This window comes from Urocitellus parryii, chromosome 6 (assembly GCF_045843805.1).
Source record: "Urocitellus parryii isolate mUroPar1 chromosome 6, mUroPar1.hap1, whole genome shotgun sequence".
Lineage (NCBI taxonomy): Eukaryota > Metazoa > Chordata > Mammalia > Rodentia > Sciuridae > Urocitellus > Urocitellus parryii.
In genome coordinates, this window is record NC_135536.1 from 63,460,249 (window position 1) to 63,481,002 (window position 20,754).

Below are 20,754 nucleotides of genomic sequence, written 5' to 3' on the forward strand. Positions count from 1 at the left end.
GAATAACAATTTAGGACCTTATCTTTACATTTCCTTGGTTGTAGACAAATTCTAAATTCAGTGTAACCACTCAAGGAGAACAAAGGGCTTTAAGTTGCTTCTTCCATGTCGTGGTCACTCAGTAGCTCACTTGCCACTTAATTGATCATTTGGATGATATGTGAATAAGAATTGAGCTTCATCCTTTTCCTCAGCAGCTCTTGAAATAAACTCCTCACAAGGCTTAGAGAACAAGTTGTCATTCTTCTTCCTTTTCTCAGAGTGTTGCCCCACAAAGAGGCATACCTAGCCGCCTAGCCACATTTAATAGACAACAGGAAGTTGTTTTTTTCATTGCCCTATTTCTAAGTTATTGACTTTCAGGATAAAGAAATGAACAATTTCACAAATGGTTGAAATTGATGTTTTAAGGATGAAGACCAAGATCATAGGGACAGTCAATATTTTTGATGTACAAAACTCTCTCTGGGGGTGGGTCTAAATCTTTGTGGTTGCGGTATTCAATCACCAAATGAAAGAAGAAGCATGTCTGTTGGTGCTTGAGTATAGGTTATGCATTTCATCATTCTTATTTCTACAGATGAGAAATAGAGGCTTTCAAGACTGAAGTCATTTGCTCAGGGTCATGAGAAGTGGTGGGGCTAAGGTTCCTGCTCATCCTGTAGCTCTGTAACTTCCTTGTTGAAGTCTGGCTGTTTTGTTTTACTCTGGATCAGGATTAGATGAAAATCCATCTGATTCCCTGGTTAGGTGAAGGATCTGAGCCTTCCTCAGGATCACCAGCTGGCTCTTACCTCTTGATCCTGTTTTGTTCCATTACCACAGTCTTCAGGAATGGACTGTCTGCCTCCGTTGAATACATTCCAGGGCCCAAACAAAAGCCAATTTTCAGTGTTGTGATTTTCTTTCCTGAAGTGAAAACATTGGGATGGGAGACTGGGTAGATTGGAACCTTAAAAAGTTTTGCAAAGTAGTTAGGCCAACATCTCACCATTATTATTTTGCACTACTGGTAACAAATTCAGAGTTTCTTTGAAAGACAGATTTCTCTTCATATTAGGGAACATGGTTGATAACATTTTACCTTTTTTTTTTAATTTGGGTTTGAACCCAGGAGTGCTTAACCCACTGAACCACATCCCCAACCCTTTTTTATTTATTTAAATTTATTTATTTATTTATTTATTGGTACTGGAGATTGAATTTCAGGGGGCACTCGACCACTGAACCACATCCTCAGCCCTATTTTGTACTTTATTTAGAAGCAAGGTCTCACTGAGTTGCTTAGGGCCTCTCTTTTTGCTGAGGCTTACTTTGAACTCACGATCCTCCTGCTTCAGCCTCCCAAGCTGTTGGGATTACAGGTGTGTACCATCCTGCCTGGCACCCTTTCGATTTTTTTATTTCGAGACAGGGTCTCACTAAGTTGCTTCAGGCTTCAATAAATTGCTGAGGCTGGCATTGAACTTGCGATCTTCCTACCTTAGCCTTCGAGTCACAGGGATATCAGGCATGTACTATTATGGCTCATTTTGCCATTTGTAAATTGTGGAGATGAGAGACCTAGCTCAAAATTAATAATAAGATTCACCTTGGGAGGCTGAGGAAGGAGGATGGCAAGTTCAAAGCCAGCCTCAGCAAAAACGAGGCACTAAGCAACTCAGTGAGACCCTGCCTCTGAATAAAATACAAAATAGCACTGGGGATGTGGCTCAGTGGTTGAGTGTCCCTGAGTTCAGTCCCTGGTACCAAAAAACAAAAAAATAAGACCCAAAAAACATCCTAAGAAGTTGACCTTTTGGACCCCTCTGCTTCCTTTCTAAGCCACTAAACTTTTAGTCCCTTAAGTACTTTTCTACAGAGATAGTCATCTATAGCTTGAGCCTTATGCTAGATGTCATGTCTAAATGTTTCCCAAGAGTGGGTCTTTCAGAGTCAATCTTGTAATTATTCTTCAGGAGATTCTTGGGCACTCACGTTTAAGAATAAGTGCCTTAAAACTCCTGGTGAGATTATGATTCCAGAGAGGGGAAGATACCTGGGAAGAGGAATTGTGGACAGTGAATAAAACTGAAGGAAGAACTAATCTGATTTGGAAATTGGTGGGGAGAAGCTATTCTAGCAGTTTTCTTCAGTGTCCTTTGAAATGAGAATACTCCAAAGAAACACCAGCTCCCAGGAATTGCCAAGTAAAGCACAACAGGAATTAGCCCCATAAAGTTCCCACAAGAAGGTGAATTTGTCTTCTGATAGCTTTAGGGCAAGAAAACTTTTGTCTTGATAGCAGATGGGGAATGAGAGACCACTGTTCTCTGGGTTGGATGCCATCTAAAGATAGACACCAGCCTGTCAGGCAAGAAAATCGCCTGGAATTTCATTGAGTTGCCATGGCTACATGCTGATGTAACTGAGCTTCTCTGTGCTTTTTTGTGGACTAGTCTGGGAGTCAGGTGGAGCTAATCCTTCTCTTTTGCAGTGACAGCTTAATTACCTTGAACTTGATTTTTGCATAATTTATCCAGGATGTAAAGTTGGGCCTTTGAATCAGACAGCCCTGAGTTGGAATCCTAGTTCTGCCATCTTTTAACAATGAGCCCATGTCCCTGACAGCAGAGTGGGAAGTGTTAAGGGATAGGGCTGCAGTAACCTCTATTCTTGCAGTTAACAGAATAACTGGGGAGAAAGCCAGTAGCTCCCTGGTTAAGAGAACCCAGTTTCCTGGGTAACTGATGCCTGCATGTCCGAGAAGGAGCTATAGTGTTGGAGTTGGCTATTCTTATCAATCACCAGTAAGCAATTCCCATTAGCTAAAAAATAGAAATGTTCAAGACTGGGCATGGTGTCACACACTTATAGTCCCAGCTACTAGGGAGGCTGATGTGGGAGAATTGTGAGTTTGAGGCCAGTCTGAGCCAACATAATGAGACCCCCATCTCAATAAAATGGAAATGTTGCAGGTGAGAAGTGGAATTGTAGGCTGAAATAGTAACTGTCACAAAATTTCTGACTGCTGGTTTTATTTTCACTTTAGAAAAGTGGTCTCTCTGTACTCGGCTTCAACCTGCTGAAAGTTTTTAACACTTTGGCCAATCTTTAAGATATCTTGTTTTTAATCTATGTAGATCTGGAGCCCATACAAGCAGCCAGGATGCACCGGAGACCTGGATGGCCGAATTGAGGACGATTCCCGCTGCCTCTACACCCACGAAGAGTACATTAGCCTTGTGCTGAACAGCGGAAGTGGCCTGTCGCATGACTATGCCAACCAGTCGGTCCAAGAAGACCCCCGGATGATGGCTTTCTTTGACTCTCTGGTACGCCGAGAGATTGAGGGCTGGAGCTCTGATTCAGACAGTGACCTCAGTGAAAGTACCATCCTTCAGCTACACGCAGGGGTCAGCGAGCGCTCAGGCTATACTGACTCTGAGTCTTCAGCCTCTCTGCCCCATTCCCCACCTCCCACAATAGATGAGTCTGCTGACAATGCCTTCCATCTGGGTCCCCTGCGAGTCACCACTACAAATGCAGTGACATCAACCCCACCAACACCCACATGTGAGGATGCAGCCTCTCGCCAACAGCGCCTGTCTGCTCTGCGTCGCTACCAGGACAAGCGCCTCCTGGCCCTGTCCAATGAGTCCGATTCTGAAGAGAATGCCTGTGAGGTTGAACTAGACACAGACCTCTTCCCCCGACCACGGTCACCTAGCCCTGAAGAGGAATCCAGCAGTTCCAGCAGTTCCAGCAGCTCAGAGGATGAGGAGGAGCTGAATGAACGCCGAGCCTCCACCCGACAGCGAAATGCCATGCGGAGGCGACAGAAAATACCCAGAGAAGAGAGGCCCAGTGCCCCAGCCAAGCCCACCAACACCTACATTGGAGAAGACAACTATGATTACCCCCAGATCAAAGTGGATGACCTTTCCTCTTCCCCTACCTCCTCCCCTGAGCGGAGCACTTCCACTCTAGAGATTCAGCCAAGCCGGGCATCACCAACTTCTGACATAGAATCAGTTGAGCGAAAAATTTATAAAGCTTACAAATGGCTGCGCTACTCCTATATCTCCTACTCAAATAACAAAGATGGAGAGACTTCCCTGGTGACAGGAGAGGCAGATGAAGGGAGAGCGGGAACCAGCCACAAAGACAGCCCAGCACCTTCTTCCAGTAAGGAAATCTGCCTAAACACACCCATGGTCCCGAGGAACCAGGACCTGCCACCTGAAGGCTGCAGTAAGGATGCTTTTAAAGAAGGGACTTCCACTAGAAATCCCAGCAGTGGCCCAGGCCATGAGCACAGCAGCCAACCTTGGACCGAGGCACCAGAGAGTACCTCTCAGGACGGTAACAATGGTGGCTCTGTAGAACACTCATTTGAAACCAAGAAGCTCAATGGAAAGGCCCTGAGCAGCCGGGCTGAGGAACCACCCTCTCCTCCTATGCCCAAGACATCGGGCTCCATTCTCAACAGCGGGTCTGGAAACTGTCCGAGGACCCAGTCTGATGACAGTGAGGAAAGGAACCTTGAAACCATCTGTGCCAATCACAACAATGGACGCTTGCACCCCCGACCCCCTCACCCCCACAACAATGGGCAGAACTTTGGGGAGCTAGAGGTGGTGGCCTACTCTTCCCCAGGACATTCAGACACTGACCATGATAACTCATCCCTGACAGGGACACTCCTACACAAAGATTGTTGTGGGTCTGAAATGACCTGTGAGACTCCTAATGCTGGAATAAGAGAGGAGCCCACTGACACCACAGACAGCAGCAGGGCTGTTCATGGCCACAGTGGCTTCAAAAGGCACCGAGTCGAATTGGAAGACACAGATTCAGAGAATTGCTCCTCAGAGAAGAAATTTAAAACATGATAAATACAAAGGGAAAAAAAGCTACAAAAAGTAGCCTTACAAAAAAAAAAAAAAAATTCTTGTTTAGTGAACACAGAGGAAAGGGAAAAAAGTATTAAAGGCACATAAAACCAGGGCCTGAAATTTCGTTTCTGCTGCTGCTCCCTTCTATTCAACATTCAACAATGGGTCTGAATGTCTAACTGGCCATAGGCTTGTGCTGTGTAAAGAAAAGGGGGAAAATCCAAGCTATTCCTTTTCTAGTGAGATGTGAGCATAGTGTACCTGTGCAAGGTTCTGTGAAAGTGAATCCTTGTTGGGATGTTTGATTTTGTGTGTGTGTGTACACTGGCGTGTGTGAGCTCATTGTCTCATGAGACCTTTCTTTTAGTTGTCCATCAACAAGGACCTAGGGGTCTATAGTTTTTGCCATCTCACCCTGTTCACGTGTCATAGGTGTTCTGGTCTCAACGAGGAGCACCTGTTCAATCAGATTGTGCTGCCAGTGAGTTGTAGACTTGAGCTGAGAGCATGGAGAGGAGAGTAAAACAGGCCTGCAGCCCATGGGCTGTGCTGGAAAGGAAAGCATGGTTCCTTTCTTAAAAAGAAATATTCCATGTTTTCTCTAAGTAACACTTCTTCATTGAGCATTTAATGTGGACATACTAAAAGTGGAACATTTTTAATGCTAATGGAGGTTAGCACTTACGATCTGATTCAAGAGCCTATAGATCCCTGATAAATTTCTCTGTTTGCAAATTGAGTGATGCTGCAATATGTACTGTATGGAGGCCATAAAATATGACTAGTTGTGGATAATACATTAACCAGTTAGGTGCTAGTTCCTAAAAGGCACTCAAAAGGCCAGCAGGTGCTTCCTTGGCTCCATGTGATGGAGTTTAGACATACTGAAGGAAGGAGAAGAGACAGCTCTCAAGAGCTTTGTGCTCAAACTACTAAGGTGGATGTTAGAGGTGTGTAAATGAAGCAGTGTAGTGAAGAGCAGAATGTGCTACTATGTTCTTTTAATTCAACCCAAAACTATTCATCAGAATTGGTGGGACTGGCATTTTCCCCCAGGCTTGCCCTTGACAAAGACTATGATGTTCTGACTGAACGTCACAGTGCAGCAGGCATCTCAAGCTGACAGATTCAGCAGGACCATCGGGAGGCAGAGGGTATGGGCAGAGGAGTCACTGGTTTGACAACTGGCTTCTGGAAGAGACTGAGTTCCATGGAGGCAGATAAGTGGTTGAGAGAGGAAAAGTCCAAGAGATTTTCAGCCTTGTGGTATTACCGTCACTCAGTTATCAAGGTAGGCTGTGTGAGACAGGAAGACCTAGGAATGACCAAATGTCTTGTTAGCATATGTGTCACACATGGAGGGTAGAATGCTGGCAAGAAATGAGGGAGAGAGAAGAGTTTAACTTTCTTGAGCACTAAGGTTCTAGACACCTAGGAGCCAGCTGGGATCATCATAAGGACCTAACTGGAGACTACTGTGGCCTCACTGACCCAGCATTCCTCTTAGACGAGGACCTGTCCTGATGGAACTAGGACCAAGGGGAGACCACCTGAAGACTTGGATGAAATCAGGCTCTTGGGGAGATGGTTCTTCAGAAAAGGAAAGTGGTTGGCAAGTCGAGAGGAGATGACATGTCACTAAACTTCGCGGAAGGTCGGACGTGCCTAATATATGTGTGATGTGACTGGGGTCCACGCTAGCACTGTTTTAGGCGAGGGAGGTGGAGCAGGAGCAGAGTGAGGATGCATCCAATTCAACAACTGGACTCTTACTGGGGGAGCAGGACAGCGATTCTGTAACCAACATTAGAATTACTTTGGATTTGTAATCAAAATGGTTCTATGATTTGTCTTTGACTATTCACAGATAATTGTAAATTCTGGTTTTATAAGCCCAAGTCATTTTACATTTGCTTTTCCAAAATGTATTAAATTGAAAATTTTTAATCCTTTATATACAAAAAAAGATATAAGCACTCACTGTGTGTTTCTCTTCCCCTTCTTAGCACACCCAGCCCTTATGTTTTGTTTGATTTTAATCTACTCACCAGGTAGCCTCTTCTGGCTTCTATAAAGACAATCCACGTATCCTCCTGGAGAAAAAGAAGTTAAATTCCCTTGGGAACTTGCTATTGGTAGTTACAGTTGCCAAAAGCAGAGCTTGGTCTTATTAAAAGCCTTTATTTCACTTGATTACTCAGAAGAGAAGTCAAAATTCATTTTGATTAATGTTAGAAGCCAAGAAAAATCATTGTTAGAAGGATGACTTCCATCCTTGGGAAAGACATCCCAGCATTACAGATTCAGCTGAGACATACAGGCCCCATGACATAGCCACTGGAGCAGGCTGAGAAATGGATGTTTCTGTGGCCACTCCATCCTCACTTCCAGGGATCTTGTATGTGTGGCTGTGGTCCTAGAAATCAAGGAAGGAACTACTTCTCAGTTCTCTTTGCTTAAACTGTTGTAGAATTGAGGCCCCAAATTTAGAGGTGCATTTAATCCCCAAATTCTTCCACAATGGTATTTTTACTAGCAGAGCAGATAGCACTGATTAGATTAAGAACTATTTGAAAGTACCTCTTGGGTTTTTTCCTGCATCTTGTACATAAAGTTTTAAGTAGCAGGTCTAAATATGTAAAACTGTGTCTCTCCACTGTTTCCCATCTGGTTTTGTAAATGATTCTTGAGGACAGTAGGTAAATGGTTAAATGAGTTGTTGGCTTGGGGCAAATGAAGTTTGCAACTGTGCTTGACTTAATGAGCTGAGAGTCTCCTGTTGTCTGTCCAGGTGCCTTCCTCTGCTGAAGCCTTACCTCCTCACAGCCCTGCCTCTTTTCACCCAGCAATGTTAACTCTTCTCTTGTGTATATGCAAATAAACCTGTTATTCACTTCTCTTGTCTTCCTCTTCTCTTCCTGGGAAGACTTGGTTGCCTAGACACCCCTCTTCCTTTAATTCTTGTTTTAATTTTTGCCCGGTTGGAAATTTGATCCAATGCCTTGCTGAAGACTGAAAGACAAACTCTACATCCATGACAATGGTCTTTGTCAATTCTAAGTATTGGGACCAAGGTCACATCTGACAAGAAAATGTAGGATAGGAAGGTGGGTATCTATTTGATTTCCTTTACCATGCTAACCAGAACTCAGGATGGTGAAATCCGAAACTGACCCCCCCCCCCCCCCCGTACTGGGGATTGAATCCTGGGATGCTCTGAGCTACATCTCCACTTTTTACACTCATGTTAGTTGGAACTTAGGGAGTATTACAGTAGAGTGACATAACAAACACCTCACCCCAATTATGGTTTCTTATGTTTCCAAATATCAAATTGCTTTCCCTGATCTGTCTCAGGCAGGCATTGTGAACTTTTTTTAGTACTGAAAATTGAACGCAAGGTCTTGCACATGCTATGCAAGTGCTTTACCACTGAGCTACATCCCCAGCCCACAGACTTTTTTCTCCTTTTAAAAAAAAAAAAAGTGGCAAAATTCATATGCCCTGCCTGTAAAAGTTCTTGCCAACTAATACTCTAGTCAGGAAAACAGATACTTCCAAAGCACGGTTGTCCTTCCCTTATGACCTGAGCAAGGCCTTGCAATAGGGTGGGAACACCAAGATATGCGGAGGCTCAGTGAGTCCCAGACTTGCCCCCAGCAGCAGGATCATGGCTTTAGACAAGTGGTGTTCTCACGTGGGGTATTCCAGTCAGAGTGCTCGTTTGTTCTTGAGCCCCATGCTGGAATGAAAAGACATGGATTCAAATAAAAGTAGTTTTGAATTTGTAAAAAGAATCAGTGTTTCTTATGTAGATTGTAGATGAAAAATCTGATCCATATGCACCCTATTGCTTTTACTATTAATACAAAGGTAGTTTGATATTTTTCAGGATGGAGGTTCAGGCAAGGTAAGCTTCAGCCGGCCCTGCACTAATATGGTTAGGGACAAGCAGGAGGATCAGTTCATAACAGAGTCTACTTGGACTCTACACAACTTTTATGCAGAGCTATGGTAGTATCATGTTGTAAGAAAATATTCAAAATTACTGAATTTTGAAAATGAATTTTTTCATGGGCCCAAAGCCTTGAGCTCATGGACTCTCTAGCTGAAGTACAGAATGCCAACTTCAAATCTGCCTTTATCTGCCTCTGTCAGCACTCCACCAAAACTAGGGAAAGAGTAAAACACTAAGATCCTTGGGTGCTCCCACAGAGTCCTCAGGCATGAGGTAAGTTCTTGTGGTGTAGGGAAGTTAGGAGGGAAGACATTCAGGGGGAAGGTGATCAAGAAGACTGCAATGGAAGAAATGAAGAGCTGGCTGGGTTCAAGAGCTTCCTGGATTCATATTAACTATCATTTAGTGTGCCTTGGGACTGGCATGGTCTAAAACACTTGGTCATCAAGATTCTCCAACCAAAATCCCCAAGCATAATCCCTAATTTATAAAGGAGGTCAAAAAATGCAGTGTTGGTTTGGAAGTAATTATCTACAGATCTCTTTACTAGGGTGCATAAATACCATGGCGGAAGGGGGAGAGTGTATAATGACCCAGACATGACATACTTAAACACGCACCAGAAATGTGTGTGGTGATTGGCATAGGCTCTCATAGGGTAGCATACATCTCCCTACTGATAGTGGCAAAAATTTGAGGCTTGCCCCAATCTCCTTTTTTTCACTTATTATTTTCTCTTTTGTCTCAGAGATGGTATTTTCTAAGATCCCACCTTAAGTAGTTAAGGTTAATTTCTTTCCTAAGAGACTTGTGAGTAAGAATGGCTCTGAACTAACAAGAGAATTCTAGACCTGTTTTTCAATGAATTGCTCTGCCTGGGCCTTGGGCAGGTCACCTAATCTATTGGGACTGAAATAGATCCCTCAAATTCTAAAATCTGACTTCTTCCATTACAATCCCTGTGATCAAAGGGTTCTCTAGATCCCACTCTGATGAATTTTCATTTTGGGGATAGGGGAATACCAGGAGATTGAACCCAGGGGCACTTAACCACTGAGCCACATCCCCAACCATTTTTATTTTTTTCCTTTGAGATAGGGTCTCATTAAGTTGCTCAGGTCCTTGCTAAATTGCAGAAGTTGGCTTTGAACTTGCCATCCTTCTGCCTCAGCCTCCCAAGCCTCTGGGATTATAGGTGTGCCACTGTGCCCAGTGAGTGCTTATTTTCGAAACATCTGTTTACTGCCCACCAGAATCAGTTGGCAAACTAAGATCTTCTGGCAAATTACAATTGCTCAGAGTTGCAAACTTATCTGTAAAATGGGGAGAGTGCCTACACCAGGAGCACATTCTCAGAGGGTTGAATGAGGACATAAACTATAAAAGCAAATCAGCAGTGGCACACACCTGTTGTCCCAGCTACTGAGAAGCTGGAGTGGGAGAATCACTTGAGCCCAGGAGTTTTGAATATAGCCTGACAACATAGTGGGATCCCATCTCAAAAAATTAATAAAAAGGCTGAATGTAACATTTAAAGTTATATATAATTTAATATCTTAAAATAATCCCTGATGAGGGTGAGGGTTGGGGCTCAGTGGTAAAGTGCTGCAAGTGTGAGGAACTGGGTTCAATCCCTGGCACCACATAAAAATAAAAACAAAGGTATTGTGTCCACCTACAACCTAAAAAAATATATATTAAAAAAAATAGAGCTGGGAATGTGATCAAGTGCCCCTGAGTTCAATCCCCAGTACTCTAAAAATAAAAAATCCCTGATATATAAAAAGCACTGAAAGGTTTACTATCATTAGCACATCTTTTTTACTCTCGTTGCTTGTTGCTACTTATATACCTCCCACATAGAAGGCTTTTTTGGATGGGATCTGTCAAGGGAAATAAAGTAAGCTGTTCAGAGAGATAACTTACTATTTAAGCAAATCTTCTGAAAAAGAGTAAATTGCCGAGTGCAGTGGCACACACCTGTAATTCCAGCAGCTCAGGAAGCTGAGGCAGGAGGATCTCACCTTAGCAAAGGTGAGGTGCTGAGCAACTCAGATCCTGTCTCTAAATAAAATACAAAATAGGGTTGGGGATGTTGCTCAGTGGCCGAGTGCCCCTGAGTTCAATCCCTAGTACCAAAAAAAATAAATAAATCTTCATTATAACGGACCTGACAAAGCTGACTTTGGGGCCTTTGTCACCATCTCTGACTTGAGGAGCCAACTCCATCTGAGAGCTGGGAGATTTAAAAAAAAAAAGCCAAGCCTGACTGACAGAGGCCTCATCAATCCTTGCTTATGACAGCAAATCTGCAGGGGTTGGGGTGAGGGGCAACAGATTTTACTAAACTCTAGTCTTAATATGGTGGTTCTGGAGATGACCCAGACCTCAGCCGCTTGGACAGCAAACTTCTTTGGCCTTCACTCTGACCTGGCCCAGAGCCAGTGCTAAGAGAACCAGGAAAGGGGTAAGCCATGGAAAAGTTCTGTGTGTGCCAAAGGGTAATGTTGACTGGAGTTTTCCATGCAGGGTGTGTGTGTGTGTGTGTGTGTGTGTGTGTGTGTGTGTGTGTGTGTAAAATACTCTGTACATCTGATTCTAGAAGAAGCTAAGCCAAAAAAAGGCAACAGGGAAGTCTGACTAGGCCAAAGCCGGCCCCAAAGTTCAGTGCTGGCCCCCAATCCTCAGGACAGAGCTGGAGGTCCAGGAACACAGGCATGGCACTTGGAGAGGGCAGGTAGAGAAATGTGAGAGGGAAGGGTTTTGCCTCGTTAGTGGAAAAGAAGCACTGGAATTACACTTAGAGGAACAAGCTTTTCAATTAAAACTCATCTGCCAGAAAAGAAGCCAGCACGTGGCGGGGATATCTGAGAAGGCATAGAGTCAAGGCCTAAAGAAGTATTTTTGGGTTTGCCCTGAAGGAGGTGTGTGTGTGTGTATGTGGGGGGTGGCGGGAAGCAGTTAGCTGCATCATCTTGTTCCACTCCTTCATTTTGGAGATGGAGAGGCCAGGGCCAGTTAGTGGTGGGCCTGGCCTCTAAAGCTAGTGCTCTTCTCACAGCTGGCTGCTTCTTGGATGTGGTTCCTGGTGGAGGAAGGTGCATACCTGATTTCCCCACCTACACCCAGTGTGACTCTGGCTGGGGCTTTGATTACAACATGCAGCAATAGCAAGAGATTGAAAATGGCCTGTGAAGAGGCAGATTTGACTGAGTAGAGCCTTTGGCAAACAAAAGAGAGTCAACCAAGCTGGTACCACCCTTTCCCCTAGAAAAACCACACAAAGTCAGATGCTCAGGTCCTGTATCTCTGTGGGCTCTGACCACTGTGGGTTGCTGAATGCTGTCCTGGTGTTTCAGCATCTGGGAGACGTAAATAAATCCTTTGGATGGCTTTCAGAGAAGAGTAATAAACACACTGGGAGACTGGAAGAAAGATAAAAGGGATCAGAGGATGGGAGCTGAATTCTTTAGGTTTTAGGTATGCAGGAGCATAAGAATAAAACATTGTCTTTCAAGTTGTTTAAAAAAAAAAAGAAGAGGAAGGACAAGTTTAAAACAAAATATTCCCAATTGCAGGCCCAAGAAAACTGGCTCAAATCGACATTTTCTTCCTTTTTTTTTTAAGATGGACACAATATTTTATTTATTTTTATGTGGTGCTGAGGATTGAACCCAGTGCCTCACATGTGCAAGACAAGCGCTTTACTGCTGAACTATAACCCCAACCGCATCGACATTTTCTTCTTGACAGCAGTCAAGAAGAAAGATCTTTTTTCCTAAACTCCTGTGATAAGCAGTTTGCAGTTCATATTCCTTTATCTTTATCCCAGTGTTAAACATCCCTGCTTCACAGGGAACTGCAGAACTTTGTTCCTTGAGCAGTTGTCTGGGTTGGGATTCCATGGGCAAGAGCTGGTGGAGTGTAGCCTCAGTGGGAAGGTGGGTTAACACCCATTCAGATCTGGCTGTGGAGGTAAGAGCAACACAAAGGCCAGTATCCATATCCCACAACTCCCCCAGATTGTTCTCCTATGGAGAGACCCCTGGTGATGTCCCAGGCCTCAGCCTCCTCTGAATCAGGGTACTCTTTGTATTCCTTGGGAGGCCTCTTGAGTGTAGTCAGCAGCAACTTTCAACTTCCTTGCTGTCCTCCCTGATTTGGGGTGCAGTAGGCGAACACTTTTAAGACCAGCAAATAACTTTTTATCCCTGAGTTCTGAGTGTTCGGCCCTCCTGCCTGCCGAACACTGTATTTACACCTCTTCACCATTCAGGCTACCATACATGAAATGAAGAATTTAAGACAAGGTGAGTTCTTGAGTTCCACTTAGAAGGAAGGAAAAGATGGGGAGGCTGATCTTGATGTTGGTGCACTGGACAACAGAGGAAGGGTGAGCTGGGAGGAGGAATGGGAGTCTTGGAAAATAGAGGACCAGTGGAAAGTGTGCCTCTAGGGTCTCCTTCAAAAAGAAGTCAAACTTATAAGACAAATTGGAATTGCAGGAGCAGTAGGCATAAGAAGCCAAGTATATCCGCATTTAAGACGAGCAGCTCAGGGCTGGGGCTGCAGCTCAGTGGTAGAGCTCATTGCCTAGCATGTGTGAGGCACTGGGTTCAATCCTCAGAATCGCAAAAAATATATATAAATAAAATAAAGGTATTGTGTCCATCTACAACTAAAAAAAAATTTTTAAAACATGATCAGCTCAAAAGTGTCAGATGAGATCATTTAGACTTTCTATTCTAATTGGAATTGGCTGTTGTGATTATTAATTCAGTGAAAGATCAAGAACTCTACCCTGGTTGTCTTGAGGCCAGAAACAACACCTTGACAGGCAGGGTGGAGATCTCTGGCCTGGTCTTTACCTTGAGGGCCTGACCTCACGACAGGAGACAGACAACCTGTTCAGTTCTTGGAGTTTCTGGTGCCAGGTCTTCACTTCTTTCAAGCTCCAGTGTTCCAACCTTCAAAATCTAGGATAACAGGAAGCCTCTAGGATGATCTCCAGGCACAGAGGGCAAGACTGCCATGTGCTTCTCCAGTCTGTGTAGTTCCTAAGCCCAGGGGCTGCTATGCACTGTGGTCCTCCTAGAGCTGCGGGAGGTGCAACCTGCCCCTGCTGCTTCCCCAACCTGCAAGCTGCATGAGTGGGAACCACTGTAGAACAAGGTTCTGCCATTGTCCCCCTCCCCCAGTGCCCATGCTGAGTGCACCCCAGGTTCTTTCCAGAGTGTGCACACTCTCCGCTCAGCCTTCTGTGCTTCCTCTCTTCTAGCCCTATGACCAGCCAGCTCAAGAGCCCAGGTTATTGTAAGACTGGGGTGGGAGGAAACTCGATGGGCCCACAGTTCAGGAACTTTCTTTCACTCAGTCCTCAATGTGACTTTAGGGCTCAGGAGGAGTTCAGCTGCCCAATTTCTTAAGCCACTTCTGCTGTTAAAACTTCCTGCCCTTGGGCTGGGGTTGTGGCTTAGCGTAGAGTGCTCGCCTAGCGTGTGTGAGGCACTGGGTTCTATTCTCAGCACCACATATAAATAAATAAAATAAAGGTATTGTGTCCATCTACAATAAAATAAAAATATTAAAAACAACAACAACAAACTTCCTGCCCTGAGGGTTGGGGTTGTGGCTCAGCAGTAGAGTGCTCGCCTAGCATGTAGGAAGTCCTGGGTTCAATACTCAGCACCATGCAAAAATAAATAAAGGTATTGTGTCCAACTTCAACTAAAAAATAAATATTTAAAAAAAAAAACCTTCCTGCCCTGAGCAAACACTGTGAGCCCTACACTGGGGGGCAACAAGATCAGAGAAAAAGATAAAGAAGTGGCTTCTGCACCCCAGATCCTCTCTGCCCATTTCTGGGCATTGACCTCCACCTTCTCCTGCTCCTCAGTCCCAGCACAGGGAGAAAAGGATAGGATTTTTACAACTCTGTAAACTGTTTTCCTGATCCCTGAGCCCCTTCTGGTTTCAAGAAACCTCCTTCTCCCATGCTTGGAGTCAGAGCCTGTCTGCCTCAGAAGAGCAATAGAGTGGGAGAGAGACAAGGGCCTGGAGGGGTGGAAAGAAGGGGCCCAAGTAGAATGGAGTAGTAGGAAGAAAGCCAGAGAGGGACTGGTGGTGTAGTTCAGTGATAGAACATGTGTTTAACAGGTGCAAGGCCTTGGATTCAATGTGCAAAAATAAAGGCAGAGAGTCTAAGACTCTCTCTGCTTTATGACATGAATCAAGTCCTTTAGCTCTTTTGAACCTGAATTTCTTCACACCAAAGTTGAGATGAAACTTACTTTTCAATTCTATTGTATAGATTTGTGAAAACAGTTAAACAGATAAAGCACCTTGCACACTCATATGCAGAAGGCACTAGGAAAAAAAAAAGAACAGCTATTAGGCTAGGGGTGGCACCTGTCTGTAATCCCAGCTGAGGAGGAAGGCTGAGGCAGGAGGATCACAAGTTTAAGGTGATGCCAACCTCAGCAACTTAGTAAGACCCTGTCTGAAAATAAAAAGGGCTGGGGATGAGCTCAGTGGTAGAGCACTCCTGGGCTCAGTCCCCAGTACTGAGGGAAAGTCTGCTATTATTGTCATCATAATCATGTCTTCTTTCCGGTCCAATGATCTTTGGCTTCACTGTTCATGATACTGCTATTAAGCAAAATGTAGGAGACAAATAGAGATAGGGGATCTGGTAACTTCTCCAAAAACGTCATCTCCTTCTCCTAATCTATCCTCTTTCAGCATTTATGAGAACATACATAAAAATACAGCTAGTTGTGAAATGCAGGGTTCCCTTTTTGACCTAAATACTTCTAAGTAGAGCTAGCCACAGACGTTTCTCTGCAGAGCTAGACTCTAAAAACTAGAAGCTGGGGAGAGGAACAAAGGGGCAGCAGCTGGAGGGAGCACTAGACAGTCATAGTCACTGCTTCCCCTCCACCACCAGCCAGCCCTCCCAGCGACGGTACCAACACTGTCCAGACACTGCCCAGTTCACTCTCAGCTTTGGTCTGTTGAGTAGGAATATGACTTTCACTTTAAGAAAAACCAATTATGATGCTGGGAGCAGTGGCACACACCTATAATCCCAGTGGCTTGGGAGGCTGAGGCAGGAGGATCACATGTTCAAAGCCAGTCTCAGCAACTTTACCCTGTCTCAAAAAAAAAAAAAAAATTAAAAGGACTGGAGAGGAGCTGGGGATGTCGCTCAGTGGTAAAGTGCTTGCCTGGCATGCATGAGGCCCTGGGTTCAATCCCCAGCACCAAAATAAATAAACAGGACCAGGGAGGTAGGTCAGTGGTAAATCCCCCCCTCCCAATTCAATTCCCAGTACAACAACAACTTCATTTAATGAGATCAGAATGTTTAAAGGAAATCAACGTTCTAGATGCTTGGCAAATGCTATGAGACCTGAAATGAAAAGAAGGATTTGTGTCTTACTATCAGCAGGCTGTGGCCATCCCTGAACTGAGGTCCTGCAGCTGCATGAAGAGTGTGTTTTAGCTATTACTTCTGTGTGGGAAAAGATCAAAACATCAATTTCTACTCCCTGTGTCCCCAGTCTTGTCGCCTGCCAGCAGGGCAAAGAGTGTCCCGGTGTCAGCACTCCTCAGAGGAAGTGTGCACATTCTATGAACCAGTAAGAAGCCACTCCTGGGCACCAGGGTCCTGCAGTGGACATGTACTAGGAAGTCCACTGTGGGTTTGTGAGTGGTAGCCAAGATCTGGAAATCCCCATGGAAACAGATAATACAAAATGTGGCGGTGACCCATCCTTGGGGCCACATAGCTATTGGAAGTCACGATCAGAGGTATTCCATGGATGGATCCTAAAAACACAGTGCTGAGAGAGGGCAGAAATAGAGAAGAAGAACTCAAATAGAGTATTATGCATGTACGAGAAAAATGAAGACACACAAAAGAAGAATACACATTTTTCATAAACACGAAAGGTGTGTATTGCTACTTAACCAGAGCTATCACCTATATGAGAAAGACGGGGTGAACACATAAATCAGAGAAGAGGGGGCCACACAAAAACTTGCATATGAATGTTCCTAGCAGAATTATTCAGAATACCCAGAAAACGGAAAATAGCCCCAAATGTTCATCAACTACTGAATGGATAATCAATGTGGTCTATCCATACAACTGGTTATTATTTAGCCATAAAAAGGAATGAAGTACTGATTCCTACTCCAAAGCGGATGGCTTTAAAAACATTACACTAACTGAAAGAAGCCAGTCACAAAAGACTATTTAGTATATGATTCCATTTATATGAACTGTCCAGAATAGGCAAATCTATGAGACAGAAGGTAGGTTAAGTTTTCGAGGGTGGGAAAGGAATTTTGGGGGAAGAATGGAGAGTGAGCACTACTGAATGTGAGATCTGTTTGGGGGATGATGAAAATGTTCTAAACTTGGATTGTAGCCATAGTTATACAACTGAGGAAATAAACCAAAGACCATTGAATGGTCTCCGTTAGATGATCCACCCGGATTTTATGGTACACAAACTATATCTCAATAAAGAAAAGGAGTGGAGGGAATGTTCACATGGGTTCTCTTGGGTGCTTCCTCTTTATGCTTCTGGTTTCAAACAGGAACTAGGTGAGATTCCCCTACCTTGACCCTGCCTGTGGCCCATTGCCCTCAAATGGCATATAAGGGCCTCTGGCCCTTCAGGTTTGAAAACCAAGCACTGGCCAAGGGTTCCCTGGAACTGACTCAGAGCGGATTCCACAGGAGAACCGACAGGATGCTCCTGCTGCCAGTCTCCAGATTGCTGTCCCCACTGTCCAAGGAGAGTCACCACCAGAATGTGACTGAGACTTTTCTCACAGTGGAAGTTGGGAGAGACGTGTGTAGGCTCTTTGGGGTTCTGTTACCTGACCAGAGGTTTATTATCAACGATGTGACTAGAAGACGTGTGTCCTTCCTAACTTTGTCATGTTAGCTATGCAACTTTAAAATGCTACCCAAGGGCTGGGGATATGGCTCAAGCGGTAGCGCGCTCGCCTCTCATGCGTGCGGCCCGGGTTTGATCCTCAGCACCACATACCAACAAAGATGTTGTGTCCGCCGAGAACTAGAAAATAAATATTAAAAAAAAAATTTTAAAATGCTACCCAATCTCTCTGAGCTTGTTTCTCTCTCTAGGAAGTGCACATAAAATTAACTTGGGCAGTTTTGGATAATAAATGAAAAACTATATATATGAAAACTCCTAGCACCGTACCTAAATAGGTAGTACCTGGTGGAGTTTTGCTGAATCCCAAAATACTGTTTCTCCAGTGAACCAAAAAATGCTAATACAGTCATGAGTTTGGGAGGTTAGTAAAAAGGTTCAGATGGTGGGAAGTAAAGTCATAATTCTGATTGAAATTCTGCTACATGCCAGACAGTGTTGGGTGCTGGGAAACAGATGAATAAAGTGATTTTATTAGTCAGCTCTCTTGGGTTGAGAATTTAAACAGAATCCCAATTTAAACTAGTAGCAGTCGACAGGGGATGCAGAGGCTCACTGGCTGAGTTCAGTGGGAACTTGCTCTTCTCGTCATTTACACTGTCCTCTGTGGATGGGCTTTTGCTGTGTAACCTAGGAAAGTTCCCATGGTCCCTGGCTTACTGACATCAGCAGGAAATGAGAGGACTGTCCAAACCAATCCCCTGTCTTCCTTCCTGTGGAATCAGAATGTCCACAGTGAGCCACACAGGGCGTGACTGCAGTCAGCGCATGGAAATGACAGAAGACAATTTTCCATCAGGAGCCCCAGCACTTCGAAGCCCGAAAAAAGTCTCAGTCCGTAAGGAGACTGGTGATGGAAAGTGACAGAAAATACAACTCAAACTGCATGAAACAGCCACAGCGACTGATTGGCTGCCAATAGAACTGAAGAGTGCCTTGATGAGGTGGCCACGAGATTTATGGTGGCTCTGTCTCTCTCTGTGCAGTTCTCTAGGCTCTGCTGTCCAAGTGTGTCTGCTTTATCTCAGGTCTGGCTTCCTGCCAGGTGTTGTGGTTGTCACCATCACTCAGGGCAACAGGCTGCCTTGTTCCCATTTGGATATAAGACAAGAAAAACTTCCTGCAGTCCCTAAAGGAAAGTCTGAAGCCAGACAAGGCCTACAGCTCCTGTAGCCACAGAGACAGGAGGCGTGGTGCTGCGCTGGTGGCTTGGATCCATCAGAGTCCACCTGGGAGGTCCCAACCTGCCTCACAATGGGGGAAGATGGATAGACGCCGAGAACAGGAGCTCAACAGGCACCATAGGATCATAAACCTCATTTACAGGTAAGGAGACGGAGCCTAAGGATCTCCCAACGTCCAAAATCTAATTTATGGCAAATCAAAGACCAGCGATCAGCAGTCTTGGCTGCAGGTCAGTTGGCTGCCTTTGAATCAGTAATGACATAGAAGGCCTTGATGGAAGCCAACACCCCATCCCTGGGGAGCCTGAGGCAGGGCGATGGCATCATGGCCATAAAAGGAAGGCCCACATTGGTATCCAGGACAGGGGCCCCTAACGTGGAACTCCATGGGTCACGGTGGAGATGAACCCACTAATCCCAGGATGGGCCCAAAGTGAGGCAGGGGTGGGCTGGTCCTGTCCACTTTCTTGGATTCGTCATTTCCTGAGACAGACTCTGGCTTCCCCTCTGCTCTCTCCTCCCTGCCCTGCTCCCAGGCTGAGATGGACAAGCAGGAGTTGGTAATTGTGTTAGTTCAGTTTCCTCCCTGGCCCTGCCCTCCCCATAATCTGATTTCCAAGGGATAAAGGATGGTAGGGTCCAGGCTCAGGAAGAAATCTGTTCCCTTGTGTCTGTTGGACCTGCTAATTTGATAGAACTGCTGGCTGAGCTTCCACAGAACCCCCATTAGAAACAGATTTCATCTGGTTCCCGCAACCATGGCCCTAGAGAGCTTTCCTGTTCTCAGCCTAGAAGGAAATTCAGTTTCCAATTCAATTTCTGCATAAGCAAGTTAAGTCCTCATGATAAAAATGGTAACCAATGATTGAGCACCTACTATGTGCCACACTCCATGCTAGATACCTTAATATCCAGGGATACACTAGGTATGCTGTCACAGGTGCTCTGGGCCTGGGACTGTTTCCCTTGGCTGATGGTCCCCTTTTGCAGGATTCTCCCTGTATTTGAATGGATGTGCCTTTGGGCAGGAGGACTGCAGCCAGCTTTTGAATGGTGCTCAAGAGTAGCCATGTTCTAGGGCAAGACACTACCCCCAGTGTCCTCTCCTCCCCAAGGACTCCCAGTGTCCATAGCCACTCTTCCCCACCATCCTGCCCCATTGTAGCAACGACCACCAGTAGCTACAAAGGCTCCTGAAGCTCATCCTGCCCCACCTCCTGGAAGGGCGAAGGGCAGAAAGAGAGTCAGAGGCTCCTGGAGAGAAGCAGCTCTGCCCTCTATTAGTCATGTTACCTAAACCCTGAGCTGAGGCTTCCCCACCTGGAAAGTGGGGATAATATAATCTACCTTACAGGGCAGTTAAGAATTACTTAAGGCTGGGGTATAGCTCAGTGGTAGAGAGCTTGCCTAGCATGCTCCAGGCTGTGGGTTCAATTCCTAGCATCACAAAAGGAGAAGATTAAAAACAAAACAACGACAACAACAACAAAAACACAAAAACACTTCAACTTTTAAAAATTACTTAAAAGTTAAGAATACTTAACTGAAACTCTACCCTCCCACACATACCTCCACACATACAAGAGATGGCACTCAGGGCACTCTCTCACTGTGCTACACCCCCAGGCTTCTTATTTTTTTGTTTTGACACAGTCTCGATAAGTTGCTAAGGCTGGCCTCAAACTTGCGCTCCTCCTGACTCAGCCTCCCAAGTCACTGGGATTCTAGGTGAGTGCCACTCATACCTGGCTAGTCTCAGTTTG

At 45.0% G+C, this 20,754-nt stretch overlaps 1 protein-coding gene across 3 annotated transcripts in view; it reads left to right on the top strand.

Annotated features, from left to right (window-relative positions):
- The window catches only part of Dcaf5 (DDB1 and CUL4 associated factor 5), a 100,174-nt gene extending 92,401 nt beyond the window's left edge, over window positions 1–7,773 (top strand). For all 3 annotated transcript variants that reach the window (XM_026385100.2, XM_026385101.2, XM_026385102.2), the window contains one exon: window positions 3,123–7,773. In XM_026385100.2, coding sequence (XP_026240885.1) covers window positions 3,123–4,874 — 1,752 coding nt within the window. In that variant the 3' untranslated portion in view covers window positions 4,875–7,773. The remainder of the gene's footprint in view (window positions 1–3,122) is intronic.
- Window positions 7,774–20,754: the final 12,981 nt, after the last annotated feature.